Below are 17,119 nucleotides of genomic sequence, written 5' to 3'. Positions count from 1 at the left end.
ATTCATTTCTCACATGTACATTGAAACATATAGCGAAAAACATTATTTGCATTAACAACTAAAGCAGCCTAAGGATGTGCTGGGGGAATCCCACAAGTGTCACCAAATATTCCAGTGCTAACACAGCATGCCCACAGGATTAAATATTTAAGGGAACCTGAGGGGGAACGTCTTCACTCAGAGGGTGGTGTGAGTGTGCTACAAGCTGCCAGCTTAAAGGGTAGATGCAGGTTCAATTACAACATTTAAGAGAAGTTTGGATAGGTACGTGGGTGGGAGGATCTGGAGGAATATAGTCCAAGCGCAGGTAAGTGGGATTAGGCAGAAGATCAGGTCAGTATGGACTCTTGTTTCTGTGCAATTGTATGCTATGTCTCTATATTTGTGACAGGCAGGACACAGCAGCTGCTGGAATCAGAAACAAGAGGGCTTAAAATAATGCTGGAAAGGCAGGCAACAATTGTAGACAGAGAAAAACTGAGGAATAGGTCACCATCGATCTTTCAGTCTTGACCTGAAACATCAACCATTCATTCCTTTCCTTAGATGCTGTATGACCTGCTGAGTTCCACCAGCATCCTGTGTGTGTGCCTATTGTTCTAACTGGGAGGAAAGAGGGCAAGAGAAAATGTGCAGGAGATACAGGAGATGCAGCCAAGAGCCCTGCCAACTTTGGTGAAGAAGAAAGGAAAACATCTTGGAAGTACTGACTGGAGATTCTCATCACCTGAACAGATGCGATGGAGATGGAGAAAGTGTGAGCATGGAGTGGTTCATTAGTAGAAGCAGAGTGGGAGGAGGAGTAGTCTATGAACTAGAGAGCTCTAGAAGTCTTGTATCATCTGAACCACCTTGTTCCAACCCTAACATAACAGTCCCTTTGTACTCTCCATCCATCCTTCCCACTGTTAAAAGTATTCATACTGCAATATGAATACTTTAACCTGAAATTCTACTTAAGAACCACTAACCTGAAATATTAACACTGTTCCTTTTCTTCTTTCACCAATAATTGCCCTTACCTTTAATGCACTGATGGTATTTTCTAGTTTATCCCGTTCTTCTTGAACTTGCTTAAGTACTTCCTGCATTTTCTTCTCATGCTTATTTCTTAGACTCTGCATCTCTGATTTGACATCCGCAAGTTCCTTTTTGTGAGCATCCTTCTCCAACTTCAGCTGGTTGCTGAAGGAATCAATCTCTTCCTGGGCCAGGGTATGCCTCACTTGGGATTCTGAGAGTCTCTTCTTAATCTCCTTCTTAGAGCTCTCTTCTTGAGTCAGTTTAGCACTGAGCTCAGATCGAATGGTATTCAGCTCGATGATTGTTTGCTGCATTTCCAAGAGCTTCTCCTGGCCTCTCTCGTGCTGATCCTTCAGCATCATCAGTTCCTCCACGAGCTGCTGCTTCTCCTCTTTGGCCTTAGTGTGCAACATGCACTCCTCATGCACGTCGGCACCCAGCTTGCGTACACACTCCCTGGCATCCCGCAGTTCACCGTCCAGGTGCAGCAGCCTCGACTTCAGCTCATTGAGCTCCACGTCCTTCCTTCGGATGTCCTCTTCCTGCTGCACTCGTTTCAAGATGATATCATTGAGCTCCCTTCGGAGGCTCTCCATCTGCTGCAAGGAGGCATCGTGTTGCCCCTGGAGCGCATCTTTCTCTTTACTCACACGGTTATGCTGTTCCATCCACTGATCGACAGCCTCCTTCTGCCTTTCCACGTCACGCTCCAATTTCTTGCATTTCACTTTCCACTGTCTGATGGACTCCTGAGCCTTTATCTTCAATTCATCCCTCCTCTTTTCACTCTCCTGTCGAAGGAGTTCGACCTCTTTCCACTGAGTCCTGAATCTTTCAGCCTCTTCATTAGACTCTTTTAATTGACGGGATAAGTCCGCAATTTCCAAACCTGTAGATTTACGATCTTGCATGCAGTCTTCATAACATTTCTGGATTTCTTGAAGTTGGTTCAACATCCTCAGCTGCTGTTTCTCTCTCTTCGCCAGGTCTGAGCTGAGAACCTTTGGACACAACAAAAAAATGTCATCAGTATACTGCTTCCAGCTGGCAGCAACTCATAGCAACTACCCATTCAGGCATCTGAATATCCGTGATGAAATATTTTAAGGATCAGCTAGAAGGACAGACGCACCAACACCAGCATGTTGGAGGAGGCCAACATAAACAGCATATCCAAGTATGATAGGTCATATACTTGCGATGCCCAACTCGGTCTTCCCAAACAGATCCTTTACTCTCAGTTGAAGGTATATCAGTGAGCCTCTAGTGGGCAAAGGAAATGCTTCAAAGTTGACATCAAAATCAACCTGAAGAAATTCAATATTATATCTAAAATCAAAGAAGCCATTGCACTCAATGGATACACCTGGAAGAAATCTGTTCAAGGGGGCACGGTGCTATATGAAAACAACCTCCATTGTGCTGCAGAGAACAAGCGGAAGCTGTGAAAGAAGAAATGGACAACCACTACAACTGCCACCACTCACTTGTGCCCAGACTGCACCAGAATATGTGGATCCTGGATTGCCCTCTACAGCCACCTGAGGATCCACCGATAGACAATCTCTTAGGAGGACATCATACTTGACTCAAGTGACTACATTTTAGCCTCTGGTGGGCAAAGGAAACACTTCAGAGTTAACTTCAAAATCAGCCTGAAGAAGCTCGACTTGTTATTTAAAAACTGTGAAAACGTTGCACTGGACAGATACATTTGGAGGAAATCTAGTCCTCCAGCCAGAGGAACCGATTTTAGCAAGTAACTACCCGGGCTCTACAATGGGTTGATAAAACTGCCCAACTCATCATCAGCACCAGCCTACCCCCATCAAGGACATAAAAAACAGAAGGTGCCAGAAACAGCCAGTATTATCTTGAAGGAGCCTACCCATACTGCTTATGGAATGTTTGTCCTTCTCCCATCAGGGAAAAGGCAACGCAGCATCCATGGCAGGATGACCAGACTCAAAAACAGTTACTTCCCCCCAAGCCGTCCAGCTGATCAACACCTTCCTATCTTTTGTATTTATAATTCTTGTGCTCTTTAAGCTTATTATGTTTTTTATGTTACAACGGATCCAGAGTAACAATCCTTTCGTTCTCCTTTAAGCTTGTGTACTGATGAACGACAAACAATCTTGAATCTGGAATGCCAAAGTGGAATTCCACTTAAATAGAAAATAAGAAATCTGAAATCTTTAAATCCACATATTGCAGTTACTAGATGAGAAGCAATAAAGCAACTTTAATGAAAACAATCATTCCTTTACGAGCAGTGCCTTTGCTGTTTGACAATGGTCCGGTTTGATCCACGGCATAACATTCGAACCACAGCTTGACAAAGTGATCACCAATGAGGTGTCAAACATTCCCAGTCCTCAGCTGGGATACAAAAGTGCTATAGTTAAATTACAGGACCAACAGCCAGAGTTCTGGACCAGAGATCATCAATTCAAACCTATGGGTTCAAATCCCACCATTGCTGCAGTATTTACAATCACCATAGGATCATAAGACATTGGAGCAGAATTATGTCATTTGGACCATTGACTCTGCTCCACCATTCAATCATGGCCGATCCTTTCTCCAGCCCCACCCAACGGCCTTCTCCCTGTAACCTTTGATATCATGTCCGATCAAGAACCGATCAAGCTCTGCCTTACATACGCCCAACGACCTGGCCTCCATAGCTGCCTGTGGTAATAAATTCCACATATTCACAACCCTCTGGCTAAAATAATTTCTCCGCATCTCTGTTTTAAATGGACGCTCCTCTATCCTGAGGCTGTGCCCTCTTTCATAGACACCCCCACCATGGGAAACTTCCTTTCCACATCTACTCTGTCTAGGCCTTACAACATTCGAAAGGTTTCAATGAGATTCCCCCCCATTCTTCTAAATTCCAGCGAGTACAGATCCAGAGCTATCAGACGTTCATCGTATGATAACCCTTTCATTCCAGAAATCGTTCTTGTGAACCTCCTCTGAACCCTCTCCAATGCCAACATATCTTTTCTGAGATGAAGATCCCAAAACTGTTCACAATACTAAAGGTGAGGCCTAACCAGTGCCTTATAAAGCCTCAGCATCACATCCTGCTCTTTCATTCCTAGAATCATCCTTTTGAGCCTCCTCTGAACCATCTTTAATGCCAGCACATCTCTTCTTAGATAAGGAGCCTACGTAAGGCCTCAACAGTGCCTTATAAGGCCACAGCAACACATCCCTGCTCTTGTATTCTAGACCTATTGAAATGAATGCTAACATTACATTTGCCTTCCTCACCATCGCCTCCACCTGCAAGTTAACCTTCGGCGTATTCTGTACAAGGAATCCCAAGTCCATTTGTATCTCAGAATTTTAGATTTTCTCCCCATTTCGAAAATAGTCTGCACATTAATTTCCACTACCAAAGTGCATGACCGTGCATTTTCCAACATTGTATTTCATTTGCCACTTTCTTGCCCATTCTCCTAATCTGTCTAAATCCTTCTGCATCCTACCTGTTTCCTCAACACTACCTGACCCACCACCAATATTTGTATCATCTGCAAACCTGGCAACAAAGCCATCTATTCCATCATCTAAAACATTTACATACAGCATAAAAAGAAGTGGTTCCAACACCGACCCCTGCAGAACACCACTAGTCACTGGAAGCCAACCAGAAAAGGATCCTTTTATTCCCACTTGCTGCCTCCTACCAATCAGCCAATGCTCTAACCATGTTAGTAACCTTCCTGTAATACCATGGGCTCTTAACTTAGTAAGCAGCCTCATATGTAGCACCTTGTCAAAGGCCTTCTGAAAGTCTAATTATGCAACATCCACTGCATCCCCTTTATCTATCCTACTTGTAATCTCCTCAAAGAATTCCAACAAGTTCGTCACGCAAGATTTTCCCTTAAGGGGAACACAATTTTGTCTTATCTTGTGCTGTGTCACCAAGTACTCCTTAACCTCGTCCTTAACAATTGACTCCAACATTTTCACAACCACTGAGGTCAGGCTAACTGGTCTATAACTTCCTTTTTGCTGCCTTCCTCCTTTCTTAAAGAGCGGAGTGACATTTGCAATTTTACAGTCCTCTGGCACCATGCCAGAGCCCAATGATTTTTGACAGATCATTACTAATGCCTCCACGATCTTTACCACTAACTCTTTCAGAACTATAGGGTGCAGTTCATCTGGTCTGGGTGACTAATGCACCCTTAGGTCTTTCAGCTTTTTGAGCACCTTCTCCCTTGTACTAGTAACTGCACTCTCTTCTCTTCCCTGGCACCCTTCAAAATCTGGCACACTGCTAGTGCTTCCACAGTGAAGACTGATGCAAAATACTCATCTAAGCCATCTGCCATCTCCTTGGCCCCCGTTATTATTTCTTCCAGCCTCATTTTCTAGTGGTCCTACATCCACTCTCATCTCTCAAATATGTAAAAAAAAAATAAAAGAAAAAGCTTTTACTGTCCACTTTGATAGTGTTTGCTAGCTTGCTTTCATATTTCACCTTCCTCCTAATGATTCTTTTAGTTGCTCTCTGCAGTATTTTAAAAACTTCCCAATCCTCTGTCTTCCCACTAATTCTTGCTTAGTTGTGTGCCCTCTTTTGCTTTTACATTAGTTTTGGCTTCCCTCGTCAGCCACAGATGTACTATTTTGCATTTAAGTATTTCTTCATTTTTGCAATACATCTATCCTACACCTTCTTCAATTTTCCCAGAAACTCATGCCATTGCTGCTCTATTGTCATCCCTGCCAGGATCTCCTTCCAATCTCCTTTGGCCAGCTGTTCTTTCATACCACTATAACTTCCTTTACTCCACTGAAATATTGCTAAGTCAGACATTGCTTTCTCCCTACCACATAGATTTTTTTAAAAAGCTTGTCTCAGTAATTACAACTATACTGTACTGTCATAAAACTCCTTTTGGTTCGCTAACAAGAGAAAATCTGCAGATGCTGGAAATCCAAGCAACACACACAAAATGCAGGAGGAACTCAGCAGGCCAGCCAGCACAGTCGATGTTTCAGGCCGAGCCCCTTCAGCAGGACTGGAGGAAAAAGGATGAGGAGTCGAGCTAAAAGGTGGGGTGAGGGAAGGGAAAATCATGGGAAGGGGAGGGGTGAAGTAAAGAGCTGGGAAAGTGATAGGTGAAAGAGAAATAAGGTTGGCGAAGGGGGAATCCAATAGGAGAAGACAGAAGGCCACAGAAAAAGAAAAGCGGTGGAGGAGCACCAGAGGGAGGCAATGGCCAGGCAAGGCGATAAGGTGAGAGAGGGGAAAGGGGATGGGGAATGGTGAAAGCAGGGGCGAGCCATTACCGGAAGGTTGAGAAATCAATGTTCATGCCAGCAAGTTGGAGGATACCCAGACAGAATATAAGGCATTGTTCCTCAAACCTGAGTGTGGCTTCATCGCGACAGTAGAGGAGGCCATGGATAGACATATTGGAATGGGAATGGGAAGTGGAATTAGAATAGGTGACCACTGGGATATCCCGCTTTTTCCAGCGGGTGGAACATAGGTGCTCAGCAAAGTGGTCTCCCAATCTATGCCGGCTGTCACCGGCAGCACCAGACACAGTGCTCTCAATTCTCTCAGTTCTTCCGTCTCCACTGCATCTGCTCTCATGATGAGGTTTTTCATTCCATAACGAAGAAGGTGTCCTCCTTTTTCAAAGAAGGTGGCTTCCCTTCCTCCACCATCAATGCTGCCCTCAAATACATCTCTTCCATTTCACACATGTCTGCATTTACCCCATCCTCCCGCCACCCTACCAGTGATAGGGTTCCTCTTGTCCTCACCTACCACCCCACCAGCCTCTGTGTCCAGCACATAATTCTCCGGAAATTCTGCCATCTCCTATGGGATTCCACCACCAAGCACACCTACCCCCCACTCCCACCACCTCCCCACTTTCTGCTTTCCACAGGGATTGCTCCCTATACAACTCCCTTGTCCATTCATCCATCCACACTGATCTCCCTCTAGGCATTTATTCTTGCAAGCAGAACAAGTGCTACATCTGCCCCTACACTTCCTCCTTTACTACCATTCAGGGCCCCAAACAGTCCTTCCAGGTGTGGCTACACTTCATCTGTGAGTCTATTGGGTCATATACTGTGTCCGGTGCTCCCGATGTGGCCTCCTGCATATTGGTGAGATCTACTGTAGATTGGGAGACAGCTTCACTGAGCACCTACATTCCGTCCAGCAGAAAAAGAGTGATCCCCCAGTGACAACCCATTTTAATTCCACTTCCCAATCCCATTCCCATTCTGATATGTCTATCCATGGCCTCCTCTATTGTCGCGATGAGGCGACACTCAGGCTGGAGGAACAACACCTTATATTTCATCTGGGTAGCCTCCAACCCGATGGCATGAATATTGATTTCTCAAACTTCTGGTAATGGCCCCACTCCCACCTTCACCATTTCCCATCCCCTTTTCCCTCTCTCATCTTATCTTCTTGCCTGGCCATCACCTCCCTCTGCTGCTCCTGCCCACCTTTTCTTTCTTCCATGGCCTTCTGTCCTCTCCTATTCGGTTCCTCTTCTCCAGCCTTGTATCTCTTTCACCAACAACCTCTGAGTTCTTTACTTCACCCCTCCTCCTCCTCCCGGTTTCACCAATCACCTTGTGTTTCTTCCTCCCCTCCTCTCACCTTTTAACTCTACTCCTCATCTATTTTTGTCCAGTCCTGCTGAAGGGTCTCGGCCTGAAACATCAGCTGTACTCTTTGCCATGGGTGCCACCTGGCTTGCTGAGTTCCTCCAGCATTTTGTTTGGTTCACTAATTTCCTTTGAGAAGGGAAATCAGCTATCCTTCTCTAGTCTGGACAATGTGTGATCAATGTGTTTGAAACCTATCAAATATTGGAAGACCTAAACATGGAGAGGATGTTTCCAACAGTGGGACAGTCTAGGACCAGAGTGCACAGCCTCAGAACACAAGACATCCCTTTCAAACAGAGATAAGGAGGAATTTCTTTAATCAGAGTGCACTGAATCTGTGAAATTCATTGCCACAGGAGACTGCGGAGCCAAGTCACTGGGTATATTTAAAGTGAAGGTTAATCGGTTCTTGATTAGTAAGGGCATCTAATGTCACGGGAAGAAGGCAGGAGAATGGGGTTGAGAGGGAAAACTAAATCAGCCATGATAAAATGGTGGAATAGACTCAATGAGCCAAATAGCCCAATTATATTCCTGAGTCTTATGGTCAATGAACTGTTTCCCCAGTTCAGGGCAAATTAGGAACAGTCAATAGGCATCAGTATTGGTGTTCACGTTGTTTTGAATTTATAATTTGCACCATTTGTTCTCCATTGTATCTTGGATGTTTGTCAGAATTTGTTAAGTATAGTTTTTCATAAATTCTGTTCTCTTTATTTCCCTGTAAATCCCAGCAAGTAAATGAATCTCAAGATAGTACATGGTAACATATAGATAGATAGATAGATATACTTTATACATATGTGTACTTTGATAGTAAATTTACTTTGAACTTTGATCCTGTGAATGAATAAATTAGCAATTGACTACGGTATGAAATGTGAGTAAGAGGAGGAATAATATGATGGCTTCAGCATTTGCATTCTGAAGGTAACTGTGTGCAGAAGATCATACTCAATCTCTGAGACTGTCTGATCAAACTGCATTTATTTCTGGAGGCCCAACAAGTTAATTATTTAACTTCTATTATTAGAATTTGTAGAAGTTGGACATAAAAGAATAGTTATATGGAGGAATAACAAGACACTCACAGTGAAAGTCAAAGTTGAGCTTGTTGTCATATGCATAAGCACATGTATGAAAAACTTAACTTGCAGCAGTATCAAAGACACGCAACGACAGATACACAACATCCGCAAGAAAAACAAATGAACAAATTATAAAAGAATGAAAACAAATAAAACAAAAAAGTCCATTGTAGTCCATTCCGGTGGCCCAATCAGCAGCAGGAGCAGGCTACAGCAACAAAGTTTCTTGCAAGTCAGTGATGCTTATTTAAAAGTACAGAAGGGACAAGCGGGGCAGCCGTTGTTGGGAGTAGGCCAGTGGTGAGAGTGTCAGGCTTTGGCTCAAAGGAGGCTTCAGCTCAAAAGAGGCGTTAGCTCTGGGTAAGCTTCTATTAAGGTTCCCTTTTTTTCTCTCTTACTGTACCTAGTGTAGCAAATGGGATAAAAGAGGCATGACTGCGCAGGCACGTGACCTCAGAGCACGGAAGGCTTAAAAAGGGAAGCAATCTTCAACATTCTTTATCCGATTCACAGCAAGCAGGCAGCAGAGTAAGTCGCTGTTTTTCGAGAGAAAATTCAGATTTTTTTTAACTACTTGGGATAAAAGAGGCACGACTGTGCAGGCGCGTGACCTCAGAGCGTGGAAGGCTTAAAAAGAACACCGCCATATCAAGCAGGCAGCATCGGAGCTGGCAACGGCGCAGGGTGATAGGGCTTTGGCTCAATGGGCTTAGGCGGAAACAGGAAGAGACTTCCTGCGACCAATGAGTCTCATAGTGAAGGGGTAGGTTACAGGTTTATTTATTTAGTAATAACAGTAGCATTAGAGGTATGCATCTAGGATTAGTGTTGTGCTTGGAGTGCCAGATATGGGGACACTGGGAAACTCCCAGCCTCCCCAAGGATTACATCTGCACCAGGTTCATTGAGATGAGGCTCCTTAAGGACCATGTTAGTGATTTGGAGCTGCAACTTGATGACCTTCAGCTAATTAGGGAAAGTGAGGAGGTGATTGATTATACCTATACAGAGATAGTGGACAGCATCTCTGTGACAGTCCGCCTCAGAAATCGATATATCGTTTTAGATACTGTTGGAGAGGTTGACCTGACAGAGGAAGACCACAGCAAACGGGACTCTGGCACTCTGCCCAGTGCCGTGATCAAGAGAGCAAGGAAAAATGCAGTAGTTACAGGGGATTCTATAATGAGGAGAGATTCTGCGAGCTGGACAAGAAGAGATTCTGCGAGCTGGACAAGAGTACCCGGATGGTGTGTTGCCTCCCTGGTGCCAGGGTACGGGATGTCTCAGGTCGGGTCCAGAGTATTCTGAGGAGAGAGGGCGAGCAGCCAGAAGTCTTGGTACGTTTTGGTACCAATGACGTAGACAGAAAAAGAGAGGAGGTCCTGAAGGAAGATTACTGGGAACTAGGAAGAAAATTGAAAAGCTGGACGTGTGGAGCCACGTGCTAATGATGGTAAGAATAGCAGAATTAAGCAGATGAATGTGTGGCTAAGTAACTGGTGCAGGGGGCAGGGCTTCAAATTTTTGGATCATTGGGATCTATTTTAGAATACAGAACACAGAACATAGAATAGTACAGCACATTACAGGCCCCTCGGCCCACAATGTTGTGCCGACCCTCAAACCCTGCCTCCCATATAACTGCCCACCTTAAATTCCTCCATATACCTGTCTAGTAGTCTCTTAAACTTTACTAGTGTATCTGCCTCCACCACTGACTCAGGCAGTGCATTCCATGCACCAACCACTCTCTGAGTAAAAAACCTTCCTCTAATATCCCCCTTGAACTTCCCACCCCTTACCTTAAAGCCATGTCCTCTTGTATTGAGCAGTGGTGCCCTGGGGAAGAGGCACTGGCTATCCACTCTACCTATTCCTCTTAGTATCTTGTACACCTCTATCATGTCTCCCTCATCCTCCTCCTCTCCAAAGAGTAAAGCCCTAGCTCCCTTAATCTCTGATCATAATGCATACTCTCTAAACCAGGCAGCATCCTGGTAAATCTCCTCTGTACCCTTTCCAATGCTTCCACATCCTTCCTATAGTGAGGCGACCAGAGCTGGACACAGTACCCAAGCGTGGCCTAACCAGAGTTTTATAGAGCTGCATCATTACATCACGAGTCTTAAACTCTATCCCTCAACTTATGAAAGCTAACACCCCATAAGCTTTCTTAACTACCCTATCTACTTGTGAGGCAACTTTCAGGGACCTGTGGACATGTACCCCCAGATCCCTCTGCGCCTCCACACTACCAAGTATCCTGCCATTTACTTTGTACTCTGCCTTGGAGTTTGTCCTTCCAAAGTGTACCACCTCACACTTCTCTGGGTTGAACTCCATCTGCCACTTCTCAGCCGACTTCTGCATCCTACCAATGTCTCTCTGCAATCCTCGACAATCCTCTACACTATCTACAACACCACCAACCTTTGTGTCGTCTGCAAAATTGCCAACCCACCCTTCTACCTCCACATCCAGGTCGTTAATAAAAATCATGAAAAGAAGAGGTCCCAGAACAGATCCATGTGGGACACCACTAGTCACAATCCTCCAATCTGAACGTACTCCCTCCACCACCAACCTCTGCCTTCTGCAGGCAAGCCAATTCTGAATCCACCTGGCCAAACTTCCCTGGATCCCATGCCTTCCGACTTTCTGAATAAGCCTACCATGTGGTACCTTGTCAGATGCCTTACTGAAATCCATGTAGATCACATCCACTACACTACCCTCATCTATATGCCTGGTCACCTCCTCAAAGAACTCTATCAGGCTTGTTAGACATGATCTGCCCTTCACAAAGCCATGCTGACTGTCCCTGATCAGACCATGATTCTCTAAATGCCCAGAGATCCTATCTCTAAGAATCTTTTCCAACAGCTTTCCCACCACAGACATAAGGCTCATTGGTCTATAATTACCCGGACTGTCCCTACTACCTTTTTTGAACAAGGGGACAACATTCACCTCCCTCCAATCCTCCGGTACCATTCCCGTGGACAATGAGGACATAAAGGTCCTAGCCAGAGGCTAAGCAATCTCTTCCCTCACCTCGAGGAGCAGCCTGGGGAATATTCCGTCAGGCCCCGGGGACTTATCCGTCCTAATGTATTTTAACAACTCCAACACCTCCTCTCCCTTAATATCAACATGCTCCAGAACATCAACCTCACTCATATTGTCCTCACTGTCATCAAGTTCCCTCTCATTGGTGAATACCGAAGAGAAGTATTCATTGAGGACCTCACTCACTTCCACAGCCTCCAGGCACATCTTCCCACCTTTATCTCTAATCGGTTCTACCTTCACTCCTGTCATCCTTTTGTTCTTCACATAATAGAAGAATGCCATGGGGTTTTCCTTTACCCTACTCGCCAAGGCCTTCTCATGCCCCCTTCTTGCTCTTCTCAGCCCTTTCTTAAGCTCCTTTCTTTCCCCCTAAATTCCTCAGTAGACCCATCTGATCCTTGCTTCCTAAACCTCATGTATGCTGCCTTCTTCCACCTGACTAGATTTTCCACCTCACTTGTCACCCATGGTTCATTCACCCTACCATTCTTTATCTTCCTCACCGGGACAAATTTATCCCTAACATCCTGCAAAGAGATCTGTGAACATCGACCACATGCCCATAGTACATTTCCCTGCAAAAACATCATCCCAATTCACACCCGCAAGTTCTAGCCTTTTAGCCTCATAATTTGCCCTTCCCCAATTTAAAATTTTCCTGTCCTCTCTGATTCTATCCTTTTCCATGACAATGCTAAAGGCCAGGGAGCGGTGGTCACTGTCCCCCAAATGTTCACCCACTGAGAGATCTCTGACCTGACCCGGTTCGTTACCTAGTACTAGATCTAGTATGGCATTACCCCAGTCGGCCTGTCAACATACTGTGACAGGAATCCATCCTGGACACACTTAACAAACTCTGCCCCATCTAAACCCTTGGAACTAATCAGGTGCCAATCAATATTAGGGAAGTTAAAGTCATCCATGATAACAACCCTGTTATTTTTGCACCTTTCCAAAATCTGCCTCCCAATCTGCTCCTCTGTATCTCTGCTGCTACCAGGGGGCCTATCGAATACCCTCAATAGAGTAACTGTTCCCGTCCTGTTCCTGACTTCCACCCATACTGACTCAAAAGAGGATCTTGCTACATTACCCACCCTTTCTGTAGCTGTAATAGTATCCTTGACCAGTAAGGCCACCCCTCTTCCCCTTTTTCTGCCCTCTCTATCCCTTTTAAAGCACTGAAATCCAGGAATATTGAGAATCCATTCCTGCCCTGGTACCAGCCAAATCTTTGTAATGGCCACTACATCGTAATTCCATGTATGTACCCAAGCTCTCAGTTCATCACCTTTGTTCCTGATGCTTCTTGCATTGAGGTACACACACTTTAGCCCTTCTGCCTTACTACCTTTACATCCTTTATTCTGCTTCTCTTTCCTCAAGACCTCTCTATATGTCAGATTTGGCTTTACTCCATGCACTTCTTTCACTGCTCTATCGCTCCGGATCCCATCCCCCTCGCAAATTAGTTTAAACCCTCCCGAACCATGCTAGCAAACCTACCTGCAAGGATATTGCTCCCCCTCGAGTTCAGGTGTAACCCATCCAATCTGTACAGGTCCCACCTTCCCCAGAAGAGATCCCAGTGATCCAAAAATCTAAAACCCTACTCCCTGCACCAACTCCTCAGCCCTGCATTCAACTGCCATCTCCTCCAATTCTTACCATCACTGTCACATAGCACTGGCAGCAATCCTGAGAACGCCACCCTTGAGGTCCTGTTCTTCAGCCTTCTGCCTAGTTCCCGAAACTCACACTTCAGGACCTCATCCCTCTTCCTGCCTATGTCATTGGTACCAACATGTATCACGACTTCTGGTTGCATTCCCTCTCATACCAGGATGTTGTGCACCTGGTCAGAGACATCCCGGACCCTTTGGGGGAGGTATGACTTATACAAAAACGATGGGTTACACCTGAACTCAAAGGGTACTAATATTCTGGCGGGATTGTTTAATATAGCTGTTAGGGAGGGTTTAAACTAAGTTGGCAGGGGGAAGAAAACCAAGGTGTTAGGGTCGAGGAAGAGGAAAATAGAAATAAGTCAAGGATACTGTGCAGCAAAGATGGCAAGAAGGACAGGCAGGTGAATAGATAGGATAATTTGCTGTGCAATAGAAATATAGCAAAATCGGTGATAGGTACTGATCTAAATGTACTGTACTTAAATGCATGCAGCATTAGAAATAAAGTGGATGACCTTATTGTACAGCTACAGGTTAAAAGATATGACATTGTGGCCATCACCAAGTCATGGCTAAATGATGGATGTGATTGGGAGCTGAATGACCAAGGATACACAGTGTATACGAAAGAAAGAAAGGTGGGTAAAGGGGGTGGCGTGGCCCTGATGGTAAGCAACAGTATCAAATCACTAGAAAGAAGGGACATAGGATCAGAAGAGGTAGAATCCTTATGGGTAGAATGAAGAAATGGCAAGGGTAAAAAGACACTAATAGCAGTTATATACAGGCCTCCAACAGCAGCTGGGATGTGGACTACAAGTTACAGCTGGAAATAGAAAAAGCGTGTCAGAAGGAAAATATCAAGATAATTATGGGGGATTTTAATATGAAAGTGGATTGAGAAAGTCAGGAAGGTACTGGATCTCAGGAGAGGGAGTTTATAGAATGCCTACGGGATGGCTTTTTGGAGCAGCTTGTCCATAAGCCCACTAGGGGACCGGCTGTTTTGGATTGGGTGCTGTGTAATGAACCTGAGGTGATTAGAGAGCAAGAGGTAATGGAACCCCTTGGAAGTAGTGATCATAATATGATTGAGTTCAGTTTCAAATTTGAAAAGGAGAAGCTGGTATCAGATATTTCAGTGGAACAAAGGAAATTACAGTGGTATGAGAGAGGAACTGGCCCAAGTTGATTGGAAAAGTAAGCTAGATGGAGGGACGGTAGACCAGTATTGGATGAATTTCCTACAAGAAATAAGGAAAGTGCAGGAAAAATATATTCCAAGAAAAAAGAAAATCATGAATGGAAAAATGGCACAAATGTGGCTAACGAGAGAGGTTAAGGCTAAAATAAAAGCAAAAGAGATGGTGTACAAGGAAGCAAAAATTAGTGGGAAAACTGAGGACTGTAAGTTAGAAACTTACAGAAGGAAACTAAGAAAGTCATTAGGAAAGAAAAGATGAATTATGAAAGGAAGTTGGCAGTTAACATAAAAAAGGATACTAAGAGTAAAAGAGTGACACGGGTAGATATAGGACCGATTGAAAATGATGCTGGAGAAATTATAATGGGTAACAAAGAGATGGCAGAGGAACTAAATGAGTATTTTGCATCAGTGTTCACAGTGGAAGACATTAGCAACATACCTGATAACCAGAGGTCTCAGGGAATAGAATTAGGTACAGTCAAGATTACTAGAGAGAAAGTGCTTGGGAAGCTAAATGGACTAAGAATAGATAAGTCTCCCAGACCGGATGAGGTGCACCCACGGGTTCTGACGGAGGTGGCTTTGGAGATTGTGGAGGCATTGGAAATGATCTTCCAGGAATCAATGGACTCTGGCATAGTTCCGGAGGACTGGAAGGTCGCAAATGTAGTTCTGCTGTTTAAGAAAGGAGGGAGGCAGTAAAAAGAAAATTACAGATCTATTAGTCTGACATCGGTAGTTGGGAAGTTATTGGAGTGGATCCCCAAGGACAAGGTTATGAAATACCTCGAGGTGCATGATAAGATAGGATGAGATGAGATACAATGTTGAGAAATGTACCGTTGTACATTTTGGAAGAAGAAATAATCGGGCAGATTATTATTTAGATGGGGAGAAAATTCAAAAATCGGAAGTGCAAAGGGACTTGGGGGTCCTCGTGGAGGATACCCTAAAGGTTAACCACCAAGTTGGATCGGCAGTCAGGAAAGCGAATGCTATGTTGGCATTCACTTCAAGAGGAATAGTGTATAAGAGTAAGGAGGTGTTGATGAGGCTCTATGGGGCACTGGTGAGACCTCATTTGGAATACTGTGTGCAGTTCTGAGCCCCCTATCTTAGAAGGGATGTTCTGATGTTGGAAAGAGTTCAGAGAAGATTTATGAGGATAATTCCTGGAATGCAGGGGCTAACATATAAGGAGTGTTTCTGAGCTCTTGGACTGTATTCATTATAGAAGAATGAGAGGGGATCTCATAGAAACATTTTGCATGTTGAAAGGGTTGGACAGAGTAGATGTGGAAAGACTGTTTCCCTTGGTGGGTGAGTCCAGGATAAGAGGCCACAGTCTTAGAATTAGAGGGTACCCATTTAAAACAGAGATGACGAGAAATTTTTTTAGCCAGAGGGTTGTAGATTTATGGAATTCTTTGCCACATACAGTTGTGGAGGCCCAATCATTGAGGGTGTTTAAGGAGGAGATTGGTAGGTATCTAATTAGTCAGGGTATCAAGGGATATGGGGAAAAAGCTGGAAATTGAAACTAGATGGGAGAATAGTTTAGCTCATGATGGAGTGGCGGAGCAGACTCGATGGGCCGAACAGCCTACTTCTGCTCCTTTGTTTTGTGATCTTGTGAAATGGCTGTTTTGTGTTCTTCATGCCAGATGTTGGAGTCCTGGGAGACCCAGAGTCTCCCAGGGAACTACATTTGCATGAAGTGCAGAGGGCACAGACTCAGAATACAAGAACATCCCTTTACAACAGAGATGAGCAGGCATTTCTTTTGCCAGAGGGTGGTGAATCTGTGTACTTCAATGCATTTTGAATTATATTGGATTAATTATTTTGTTTTACATATGTGCTCTGTGTGATACAGTAGATGTATTGTAGATGTACCATGGTCCAGAGGAATGTTGTGTCATTTGGTTTGCAATAAACTTGATGACAATACACATGAACTTGAATTCATTGCCACAGATGGTTGTGGGGGCCAGTCATCGGGTATATTCAATAGCTTTTTATTAGCAAGGGTGTCAAAGGTTATGGGGAGAAGGTAAGAGAATGGCATTTAGAAAGATAATAAATCACACATGAAGGAATGATGGAGCAGACCCAATGGGCCATATTCCCTTCTTCTGCTCATGTGTCTTATGATCTCAGATCTCTTTAGGCCACCTACTTATTCTTTCAATTGATGCAGAGAGAATAAAAAATGTTACCAAACAACCCAATTGTCTAAAATCTAAATTGGTAAATTGGTTTATTACCTAGTCACATTCCTACCAACTACTGGGCATTTCTACCCAGACTGGACCTCTAAACATAGCTTCAGAGGGACAATAAAACCACAGAGCTTT

The 17,119-nt window shown here is 44.3% G+C and overlaps 1 protein-coding gene across 6 annotated transcripts in view; it reads right to left on the bottom strand.

Moving 5' to 3' along the window:
* LOC140205546 (centrosomal protein of 128 kDa) overlaps positions 1 to 17,119 on the bottom strand; it is a 642,143-nt gene that overhangs the window by 357,040 nt on the left and 267,984 nt on the right. For all 6 annotated transcript variants that reach the window (XM_072273171.1, XM_072273204.1, XM_072273166.1 and 3 more), the window contains one exon: positions 1,023 to 2,024. In XM_072273171.1, the coding sequence (XP_072129272.1) occupies positions 1,023 to 2,024 (1,002 nt within the window). The remainder of the gene's footprint in view (positions 1 to 1,022; positions 2,025 to 17,119) is intronic.

This window comes from Mobula birostris, chromosome 1 (genome assembly GCF_030028105.1).
Source record: "Mobula birostris isolate sMobBir1 chromosome 1, sMobBir1.hap1, whole genome shotgun sequence".
NCBI lineage: Eukaryota > Metazoa > Chordata > Chondrichthyes > Myliobatiformes > Myliobatidae > Mobula > Mobula birostris.
This window is presented reverse-complemented; position numbering and strand designations above follow the sequence as displayed.